The following is a 12,080-nucleotide window of genomic DNA, read 5'->3' on the forward strand; positions in this document are numbered from 1 at the left end:
CATACACTGTCTGAAAATTCTTTTGACCAAGAAGTTTTCTATTTCCAAATTTTCCCGTCACTGTGGTTGAAAATGAACGTCGACTTGACCCCACTAACGATTAGAAAATTGAACGAACGTTCTTAAAGTGAAATTTTTTTTTTTTTTTTGAAGGAAGACATTTGATCTCTGAGTCTGAAAATATTTATCAGAATCACCCTTTAATACTATGTACAGTATATATCTCCTCTAATAGTATATACAGTATATCTCTTCTGTCTGTTATTCTCAGAGTGGATTACAGATTTTGCTCCCTAACCATATAGTTGGTTATTTATATTTACTGCTGCATATAGAGATATTTAAGAATACATTACCTTTTTTTAAAAGTTTACATATTAACTAAATTATACGCCACACTTTTTTTTTTTTTTTTTTTTTTAAGGTTATTAATCGATTAATCGAAATACTAATCGGCCAACTAATCGATTATGAAAATAATCGTTAGTTGCAGCCCTAGTCTAGTGTCTTCCTTTCTGAGGCACTGACCTGACGCAACAAATATGTAGATTGGGAATTGTGACTTCTCTACCTTTCTAATCTACATGCTTGTTTTAGGACAGTGAGTGAAAGTATAAAATTAGGAGAGGCACAACTCATCCCAAGCCCAGGTTGTATACAGACCTTTGACACCTCTAAAAGTCCCCTGAGATTCACATGTCCAATACCAGAACTTCTGTTGCCTGCTGGCTCTTGGGAGATGAATAATGACTCAAAGTGAAGGTAACACTATTGTGATTTAAAGAGGTTGTAAAGCCTCCATGTTTTTCACCGTAATGTATTCTATGCATTAAGGTGAAAAACATTCCGTGCTGCAGCAGCAGCCCCCCAGAGCCCCCCTTTTACTTACCTGAACCCAATCTTTCTAGTGACAGTAACAAGCCCAGCAGTTCCAGCCGCTGTCTTGGGTCCTCATTGGATAGATTGCTAGCAGTGGAGCCATTGGCTCCCGCTGCTGTCGATCAAATCCAGTGACCCGGGGCTGAGTCCTGCAGTCTGTGTCAATGGACACAACAGCGTGCCCGCATAAGTGCCCCCATGGAATGCCGCTCTCCGTGGGGGGACTTGATGTGGGGAGGAGCCAGGAGCGCTGCTGGGGGACCCCAAAAGATGAAGATCGGGGCCGATCTGTGCAAAACCCTTGCACAGAGAAGGTAAGTATGACATGTTTGTTTTTTGTTTTTTTTAGAAGAATGAACCTTTAGTACCACTTTAAGATATTTTTTTAGACTAGGTCAGGTTTACTTTCAAGAACCAAGAATTTGACTTAGACTTACAACCAGTAGGGACATCTTCGAAAAAAGAAACCTAATTGGGTGACAGATGTATTTTTAGGCACATTAACTACCTGGATTCTGGATTATTTGCAATTTTGCTGATAGTAAAGTTTAATATATTGCAACAAATTCAGTTATTGTATGAATAGCATATCGTCAAGAACAGTGAGATACCTCCTATACACATGTTCATGGTAAATAAATAGTTTTATTGTTAATGTAACACCAAAGCATTAAGAAATGTATGACTTGTTGCTAGCATGTGCACCATTGAGTAGTTGCGGAACTGTACAACTTTAGATAAATTTGTTTCGTGTTTTTGTTTTTCAAAGATGGCCGTGCCCTAGTTCACAGCATGCAGATACACTTCATCCACCAGCTGGTTCAGTCCAGACTTTTTGCTGATGAGAAACCACTCCAGGACATGTACACCTGTTTACGTATCCTTTCTGTGTTCATCCGAATACTTCTAAAAAGTTTTAAATGTGCTTCATTTAGGAAGTATGCATGTTTACAGCTCGAACATTTACTTTAACCGATTGCCGCCCACCCACCGTCAAATGATGGAGGGACGGTGCAGCCCTCGTTCTGGGAGGATGTCATATGATGTCATGCGTCCCAGAACACTACCGCATGCCTGGGGGGGTTATGGGTGTCGTGTTGCTCGTGGCTAGGACACTGCGCGACCCCGATCTCTGTAAAGAGCCGCAGCTGCGGCTCTTTAACCATGTGATCGGCTGTGTCCAATCACAGCCGGTCACATGTAAATACAGAAGTGCTGTGAATTGGCTCTCCTGGCCCTCACACTGACAGAGTGTGTGGTGAGGAGTGCCAGGCAGGTAATTGGGGCACTGATAATCAGTGCCCTGATTACAGGAAAGCCCCATCAGTGCCCCTAAGTAATACCAGTCAGTGCTGCCCATCAGCGCCCATCGGTACAGCATATTAGTGCCTCATGAGTGCCCATCAGTGAAAGAGAAAAATTACATATTTAATATATATATATATATATATATATATATATATATATATATATATATATATAATATATATATATATACATACACACATACACACATACATACATACATAGATACATTAGATACATACATAGATACATACATTCATTTTTATTTGCGTAGATACGTTGGTCCAGCTTGGACCAATGTAAGTATGCTTATTCCATTTCAATTCCTGTGGAAACATAGAATTGCTGTAGCCACCGCTAGTGTCCTCACTGTCTTGTTCCCACACCATTCAGAGAACACTTTGTATTTTCTCAATAAATGCACAGTATTCTCTAAATAGACAAGATGGAGTGGTGACTCTGTGATGTCACAATCTCTACCTCATCCAATCAGAAAATGTGTATTCATTCAGAATGTTCTCTGAATGGTGCCTGTGACCACCCTCTGGCTACTATGCAGCAGGGCACCAAGCATTGCTGTATTAGTGGAGGCTAGCACAGAGATTAGCCAGGAGGTATGAAATACGTATACCTGAAATTCAGATTTTATCCCCCGTTCACATTGACTGCGGCTTTGAAATTGTGCGACTTCATCTGAAATTGCACGATTTCAAAGCTGCATGTCATTGCGACTTGGAGGACATCTGTGCAGCTTCATGCACAGATGTCTATGCAAGTCGTACCTGAAATTGCCAAAAGTAGTGCAGGAACTACTTTTTTAAATCGGTGAGACAACCGCAAAGTAGGCATCGCACCGATTTTGAATAGAGCGATTGCAGGCAATAGTCTGAGACAAATCACATGACAAGTTGCTCCAATGTGAATGGGGGCTAAGGAAAAACAATAAAAAGTACTGATGATCTTATTTCTTGACGCCCGAAAGTGCCAGGACAGTACAAATACCCCAATTGACTCCTTTTTGGAAGGTTAGACCAGCCTTTTTCAACCAGGGTGTTTCTTCAGGGGTGCCTTGGCAAAATGCTTAAAAATGATCAAAAATTGTATAGAAGCCAGCAGGTGGATTAAGCCTGCCTTTTAGTTACACAAAGCCACAGTTTTCATTATGCACTTTCTAGACACCGGCATCCTAACAACCAGTGATATCAGTTGATAAGGAGGATGTCTGTTGCCTCCATAGCATCCTTATTTGACCCTTCTCTGCCCCTCTCCCTCAGCACTGGTGTCACAGTAGCTGACTAATGAAGAGAAATTGAGAGAGAAGAGAAACAGGAATACTAGTCAGTACCAGTGTGCAAAAGTGTATTTGCTTTGGAAGAATAAATTGCCTCTAAAGTTGGGTGTCCTGTGTGAGGATGTCGTTGGATTGGGTAAAACTATTAGGATAGTTTTTTACATTTTAGAATGGGGTGCCTTGAAGCTGTCCATAATTTTAAAGGGTGCCTTACCTGAAAAAGGTTGAGTAACACGGAGTTAAGACAGTCCATGGTATTTAGTAGGAGGCATGGCAAGTTGTAATTTTTTTGTCACAATTATATATTTTTTAATTTTACACGCTATCAACATGCACTACAGCGGTATCCTATAACTGATGTGGTGGTGATCAGGGTCACTGACTGTGTCAGTGTGTAAAAAAATAAATATTTTACTATTTTATTTATTTATTTTTTTACGATTTCTTTTTCAAAAACACTCTGACCAGAACAATACAGTGTTACCATAGGAACACTGTACTACTCTGGAGAAGTAATCAGGATTTTTTTTTTTTTTTTACACATTATGATTGCTTATAGCAATGACTTTCATTGGTATAAGCAACCATTTTTACTGAGTGAAACTAGTTTATTCAGTGTCTTTTGTTGTGATTAGCCGTGATTAGGCAAAGCTAATCACACAGTACAGATGGGCTGTGATTGGCTTGTCTGTACCTTGTGTTCACTGTGACCAATCACAGCTAGCAACACATTTGTATTAAGGATGATCTCAGGCGTGTTCGTAACCCGCGCGTGCAGAGCCTGCCAGGAAGTAGGCACTGCACATTGCTAATCGCAAGCAGTGAGACATTTTCCTGATCCGCAGCTGCAGAGATCGAGAAATGTCTCACTGCCTGTCATTGGCGCTGTGCCGACTACCTGGCGGGGTCTGCATATGCGGGTTGCAAACACGCCAGAGCTCATCCTTAATTTGTATACAGTGCAAGGAAGCCATCCATTGTTTACAACTTCATGTGATCTGCTGTGATTAATCACAGCGATCACATGACGCTGCAGCAGGCCGGTGCGGTGATCAGTCATCAGCTGTGTCCGGAGGACACAGCCGGTGACAGATCGCATCTCCCTGCACAACAACGCGGGGGCACATTCTCGGGAGAATGTCATATGATGTCAAGAACTAGAACTAAAGTGCTCCTGGGTGGGCGGTAAGGTGTTAACCACTTAACAACCGGCCCATAGCCAAATGACGGCTACAGGGCGGTTGTTTAACTCTGGGAGGACGTCCAGGGACGTCCTCCCAGAATTCTGCTCTCGCGCGCCCCCTAGGGCGCGCACTCGAGAGCATCCGTGATCGCCGGGTCCACAGGACCCGGCACATCACAGATACCGGTAAATGGCCGCTGATCGCGGCCGTTTACCATGTGATCGCTCCGTCAAATGACGGAGCGATCACATGTAAACAAACCGGCGTCATCTGATGACGCCGGTTCCTCTCCTCCCCCTCTCCTCTCCTCCTGTGTACCGATCGGTACACAGTGACCGAAGAGGCGGATGGATGGATGGCTGCAGCGTTGTGGGCTGCATCTGTAGTGCCCACAGCGCTGCACAGAGACATCCAGCCATCCATCCATCCATCCATCCATCCATCCATGCTCAGCCATCCCTACTACTTTACATGCCCTGCAATGCTGTGCAATACTCTGCAATTCCCTCTGCAATACCCCGCAATACTCTGCCATACCCTGCAATACCCCGCAATACTCTGCCATACCCTGCAATACCCCGCAATACTCTGCCATACCCTGCAATACCCCGCAATACTCTGCCATACCCTGCAATACCTCGCAATACTCTGCCATACCCTGCAATACCCCAAAATACTCTGCCATACCCCGCAATACTCTGCCATACCCTGGAATACCCCGCAATACTCTGCCATACCCTGGAATACCCCACAATACTCTGCCATACCCTGGAATACCCCACAATACTCTGCCATACCCTGGAATACTCTGCCATACCCTGGAATACCCCACAATACTCTGCCATACCCTGGAATACCCCACAATACTCTGCCATACCCTGCAATACTCTGCCATACCCCGCAATACTCTGCCATACCCCGCAATACTCTGCCATACCCCGCAATACTCTGCCATACCCTGCAATACCCCGCAATACTCTGCCATACCCTGGAATACCCCGCAATACTCTGCCATACCCTGCAATACCCCGCAATACTCTGCCATACCCTGGAATACCCCGCAATACTCTGCCATACCCTGGAATACCCCGCAATACTCTGCCATACCCTGCAATACCCTGAAATACCCTGAAATATCCTGCAATACCCAGCCATACTCTGCAATACTCAGTGATACCCAGCCATACTCTGCCATACCCAGCCATGCTCTGCAATACCCCACAAAAATCTGCAATACTCTGCCATAACCCGCAATACTCTGCCATACCCAGCCATACTCTGCCATACCCAGCCATACTCTGCCATACTCGGTGATACCCAGCCATACTCTGCAATACCCAGTCATACTCGGCGATACTCTGCAATACCCAGCCATACTCTGCAATACCCAGTCATACTCAGCGATACTCTGCAATACCCAGCCTCTGTATGTGGCCAGGCTGTGGAAGTCTCACACATGTGGTATCGCCATACTCAGTAGGAGTAGGAGAATCTATTTTGGGGTGTAATTTTTGGTATGTACATGTTATGTGTTAGAAATATTGTATAAATGGACAACTTTGTGTTAAAAAAAAAAAAAAGCGTTTTAACCACTTCCCGCCTTCCGTCATACGACGTCCTTGACTTTGTGCGGGGATATCTGAATGATGGGTGCAGCTACAGGCATCATTCAGATATCATCTTTTTCAGCCGGCGATTCCCTACACCATAAGAATGATCGTAGCAGCTGTTACACTGCTTGATCGTTCTTACGGGAGGCGAGAGGGGACGCCCCCCCCTCCCGCCGCCCTCCGGTGCTTCTACCGACTCACCGCTACGATCGAAGCCAGGATCTTTTTTTTTTTTTTTTTTTTTTTTTTTTTATTTCAGGAACAGCCTAGAGGTGAGATGTGGGGTCTTATTGACCCCATATCTCACTGTAAAGAGGACCTGTCATGCCATATTCCTATTACAAGGGATGTTTACATTCCTTGTAATAGGAATAAAAGTGATCAAAACATTTTTTTTTTTTGGAAAAAAGTGTCAAACTAAAATAAATAAAGTAAAATGAACAATAAAAAAAAATAAAAATTTTTTAAAGCGCCCCTGTCCGTGTGCTCGCATGCAGAAGCGAACGCATACGTAAGTCCCGCCCACATATGAAAACGGTGTTCAAACCACACATGTGAGGTATCGCTGCGATCGGTAGAGCGAGAGCAATAAGTTTGGCCCTAGACCTCCTCTGTAACTCAAAATTTGTAACCAGTAAAAAATTTTAAAGCGTCGCCTATGGGGATTTTTAAGTGGTGAAGTTTGGCGCCATTCCACAAGCGTGTGCAATTTCGAAAGGTGACATGTTAGGTATCTATTAACTCGGCGTAACTTCATCTTTCATATTATGCAAAAACATTGGGCTAACCTTACTGTTTTGTTTTTTTTTAAAGCAAAAAACTGTTTTTTTTCCAAAAAAAATGCGTTCCAAAAATTGCTGCGCAAATATCGTGCGAGATAAAAAGTTGCAATGACCGCTATTGTATTCTCTAGGGTCTTTGCTAAAAAAACATATATAATGTTTTGGGGTTCTATGTAATTTTCTAGCAAATAAATGATGATTTTTACATGTAGGAGAGAAATGTCAGAATTGGCCTGGGTGCTCCAGAACGCCTGAAGGTGCTCCCCTGCATGTTGGGCCTCTGTATGTGGCCACGCTGTGTAAAAGTCTCACACATGTGGTATCGCCATACTTGGGAGTAATAGCAGAATGTGTTTTGGGGTGTAATTTGTGGTATGCATATGCTGTGTGTGAGAAATAACCTGCTAATATGACAATTTTGTGAAAAAAAAAAAAAGAAAAAAAAAAAGAAAAAAAAAAAAACTTGATTTTGCAAAGAATTGTGGGAAAAAATGACAACTTCAAAAAACTCATCATGCATCTTTCTAAATACCTTGAAATGTCTTCTTTCCAAAAAGGGGTCATTTGGGGGGTATTTGTACTTTTCTGGCATGTTAGGGTCTCAAGAAATGAGATAGGCCGTCAGTACTTCAGGTGTGATCAATTTTCAGATATTGGTACCATAGCTTGTGGACGCTATAACTTTCACAAAGACCAAATAATATACACTAATTTGGGTTATTTTTACCAAAGATATGTAGCGGTATAAATTTTGGCCAAAATATATGAAGAAAAATTACTAATTTTCAAAATTTTATAACAGAAACGAAGAAAATTTTATTTTTTTACAGATTTTTCGGTCTTTTTTCTTTTATAGCGCAAAAAATAAAGAACCCAGCGGTGATTAAATACCACCAAAAGAAAGCTCTATTTGTGTGAAAAAAAGGACAAAAAATTCATATAGATACAGTGTTGCATGACTGAGTAATTGTCATTCAAAATGTGAGAGCACCAAAAGCTGAAAATTGGTCTGGTTATTAAGGGGGTTTAAGTGCCCAGTGGTCAAGTGGTTAAATAAAACATCACTGTATTACGCTCTGTACTAGTTGTTTTGACTGCAATGCAGTTTGGAGTTAATTATATTTACAGGAAAAGTGCTGTCAAATTTTTAACCAGTATATTGTATACCTGTATATTGCTAGTTTTTCTTTTCCTTGTTACCATAGTGCAATTTTCCTTAATTCTGCTGCTGTCCAGACTCCTTCTGCTTATCACTTCAGCTAGAAGTCCTACACTCACAGGCCATGGCACTGATAAGAGAGCGCTGGGGAGATCTAGTTCAAATTGAACGTTACATTGCAGGAAAATGTCTCATACTCGGCGTTTGGAAGTATGTATTCTTTTTATATTTGTTTATGCAGTAAAATGTATTATGTTCATAAACCATTTTTTGTTTGTAACTGCCCATTTTTGCAATCCCAGATAATTGAATTCCTAAGAGCCCTTTCACACTGGGGCGGGGGCGGCGTCGGCGGTAAAACGCCGCTCTTATTAGCGGCGTTTTACCGTCGGTATTCGGCCGCTAGCGGGGTGGTTTTACCCCCCGCTAGCGGCCGAGAAAGGGTTAAATACCACCGCAAAGCGCCTCTGCAGAGGCGCTTTGCCGGTGGTATAGCCGCGCCGTCCCATTGATTTCAATGGGCAGGAGCGGTAAAGGAGCGGTATACGCTCCGCTCCTTCACCGCTCCGAAGATGCTGCTAGCAGGACTTTTTTTACCGTCCTGCCAGCGCATCGCTCCAGTGTGAAAGCCCTCGGGGCTTTCACACTGGAATGAAAGCAGCGGCACTTTCGGGTCGGTTTGCAGGCGATATTATTAGCGCAATAGCGCCTGCAAACCGCCCCAGTGTGAAAGGGCTCTAACCGTGTCTTTTTCCAGAGATTTTGCTTATGCTTAATGTTTTGATTTCATGTGTTTATTTCTGTGTAGCTAATTCATGAAGTCAGGCTAACAGGCTTTTTACTGGTTTTCTTTTCCAGTGCTGCCAGTTGTTGTGCTTTTAAAGTGCATATGTGCCCATACTCTTGACATTTACATTATTTTTATAATCCAAATGGAAAAAAAACCTTAAAACAAGCCATTACTGATCTCTCTAGCTGTTTTTTAATGTGAAGTAATTGCTCTGGAATATCACAACAAAGACTCAAGTCCAGTTTCAGTTTTTAAAAGCTTAGAAACCCCTGTGGTTTCTTTACAATGCAGGACAGACAGTCTTTCAAGAGCTGCTCTCCAGAGAAAGATGTGAAAATTTCCCACCCTTTGTTTTCAAGTTTGAAGACAAACTTCTGCACAGTGCCTATAACTGGAGATGGGAATGTGAGCTTGTTTTGAGGTGCTTTTTGGTCAATTGAGGGGTACAGGCATTCATATACTATCAGGTTATACTGTACTATAAAATGTTCATTTTCTAAACCGTCTAGAAAGTTGAAGACCGCACATATACAATCAAAACTTATGTAGGGAGATTGGTTTCATCCCTGTGTATCATCTGAGGCTGTTCACTTCACTGGGTATATGTGAGGCTTTACATCCACTTTAATCTTTTGGTGAGTGGAACCCACAATTGCTCAAATGCTTCACAACTGTAAACATGTGCAAAAAGCAACTTTTCTCCTGCCAGGAGAAAAAGCATTCAGGGGAGCTGAGCAGATGCTCAGTGTGTCTACAGATGCTCAGTGTGTATAGGGCTCAAGGCAGGCAATACACGATTTGAAGCTCAGCCGGTTCAGCAGGAACCGGCCAAATTTCGATCCGTGTATGGGCAGGCTAAATGTACCAAGTTAATCAATCAATTTGGGTAGAACCAGTATGCTGTGTTTTACCTGAGATTATTGCTAGAGGCTGCTATTGCTGCTAGCAATAATCACTGTCTTCTCCCGGCAACTAATAGCGGCTTCCCCGGCCTTAGACAAGTCCTGCCTAAGAGCAGACACCACTAGGAGCCTAGTGTTCTCTTTTAGAATAGTAAAATTCTCTTCAGTGATTTCTGTGTCACTTGGTGATAGACTTCCCCAACGTAAGTAAATGGGCCCCTCACACAGGCTATTTCATTATCCAGTAAGAGCTCCTTCTTGGCTATTTGGAGGGAAGGGGATATTCTCGACAAGCCTGATATTGAGCATTGAAGTAGTCAAAGAAGTTTGCTTTGAAAAGAAAAGGTGGATTGACTGACACTTAGTACTGAGATTCTAAACCTATTGCAAATGCTATTACAAAAATGCATTTTTCAAAGTGAGGTCATTACAATAAAATAAAATAAATTCTTATTCATAACATATTTACTCTGAGCATTTAGCTGGTTATGGGGATTGTGGATTTTACTAGGACTAGCTCTAATAATAAATTAATAATAAAGTAATAAAACCATCATTTATTTATCTTTTCTTTTTTATGCAGCCAGCAGGTGCTGGGAAGAAAAACAGGTACTGCATCTGTTCACAAGGTCACTATAAAAATTGATGAGAATGATGGCTCAAAACCTCTTGAGATTTCTCATGAACCCCCTCTACCAGCTTGTGATTCCAAACTAACAGAAAGAGCCATGCGGGTAAGAAATAGCTTCTCAACAGAATTGTTCCTAATTTTGGTAACACTTTAGAAAGTTAATTTACAATTTGTTTTATTCTGTTTACAGATTGACCATCTGTCTATAGAGAAACTGCTAATTGACAGTGTTCATGCAAGGTCACATCAAAAGTTGCAAGAGCTAAAAGCTATCTTACAGAGTTTCAACCCCAATGACAGCTGTATGTATTCTAACTTATGTTCGTTCTCACTTTCTGTTTTATTATTACAGTTTAAACAGGTGCTTTCCAGTGTTAATTTTGGCAGCAAATTTCAGTTTCGTCTTAGGACTAAAATGTCATTTTAGTTTTAGGGCTGGTTCACTCCACAAAAACGCACTCCAGATCCATTCTGGATTTGTTTCTGCATGCGTGTTTTTGACGCGTTTCCGAATGCATTCCAGGTGCTTTTTTCCTGTTTTTTTTTTTCACTATACTAGGGTCCAGTGCGTTTTTTATACTTTTTACTGTATTCCAATACAGTCCAGTGCAGGAAAAATGCAGCATGTTTTACTTTTACTTTTTTTTTTTTTCTGGAACTAAAAACCACTGAAACGGACCAGACTGGTGTGAACTATGCCATTGGAAACCATATAAACTACTTTCATGCGTTTTTGATGCAGAACGAAAACGCACTAGACTGTATGTGGTGTGAGCTGGCCGTTAGTCCCATTTTAGTCTTCTGCAATTGTTTTTGTTTGTCGTATTTAGTCAACTAAAATCTAATGTGTTTAGTTAAATAAATAATGCATTATTTAGGCATTTCTCTAGAATTTCAAAACGCATTATACAGTCCTGTAGTTCTGTGAAAAATCAGAAGTTATTTCACGAGGGTAAACATCCCTGACTCACATTTCGTACTGTTTTAGTTCGTTAATGAAAACGGATTTGATTTTTGTCAGTGAACGAATATGTGCTGTACTTTTCGTTTCGTCGTTTTAGTCAGTGTAAAAAATGCCACTGACGAAATCTTTATCAAACTTTTTCATTGACGAAATGAACACGTGTGCTTTCATGAGCAAATTTGCAAAGCTTGATTGGCTTTCTGATCAAAAGGCACAGCATTTTTTTTGCTTTTTGACTGCTTGTGTCTAATTTGCTCTCTATACCAGTTTGTTTGCACTAGCGATAGGAAAAGGATGTGTCCCTCATTTTTTCTTATTCAGCATTGTGTTGTGAAAAGACTTGCATAAAACAAAGAAATACACCTGCAAAAGAAGAATTGACTTATTCATCCTGGCACCTGGGCCCTCCAATCTTCACTCACTTACAGAGATACACCTGCCAGCAGAATCTTCAGCATCTGACACTCCTGGGTGTTTCGATGCCAGTTTCCTCTGACATGCATTATGGTTGCACCTGCAGGCCGCCATGCCCCTGTTATGTCCCAGGGATACATTAGTGACTAGTACTTAGCCATTCGGAGAC

General features: G+C 41.7%; 1 protein-coding gene across 4 annotated transcripts in view; it reads left to right on the top strand.

The window, feature by feature from the left end:
• Window positions 1-12,080, top strand: part of MED14 (mediator complex subunit 14) — a 104,143-nt gene that overhangs the window by 33,937 nt on the left and 58,126 nt on the right. For all 4 annotated transcript variants that reach the window (XM_073616323.1, XM_073616325.1, XM_073616324.1 and 1 more), the window contains exons 7-10: window positions 1,649-1,756; window positions 8,288-8,420; window positions 10,486-10,636; window positions 10,724-10,835. In XM_073616323.1, coding sequence (XP_073472424.1) covers window positions 1,649-1,756; window positions 8,288-8,420; window positions 10,486-10,636; window positions 10,724-10,835 — 504 coding nt within the window. The remainder of the gene's footprint in view (window positions 1-1,648; window positions 1,757-8,287; window positions 8,421-10,485; window positions 10,637-10,723; window positions 10,836-12,080) is intronic.

Source organism: Aquarana catesbeiana, linkage group LG02 (assembly GCF_042186555.1).
Source record: "Aquarana catesbeiana isolate 2022-GZ linkage group LG02, ASM4218655v1, whole genome shotgun sequence".
Taxonomy (NCBI): domain Eukaryota; kingdom Metazoa; phylum Chordata; class Amphibia; order Anura; family Ranidae; genus Aquarana; species Aquarana catesbeiana.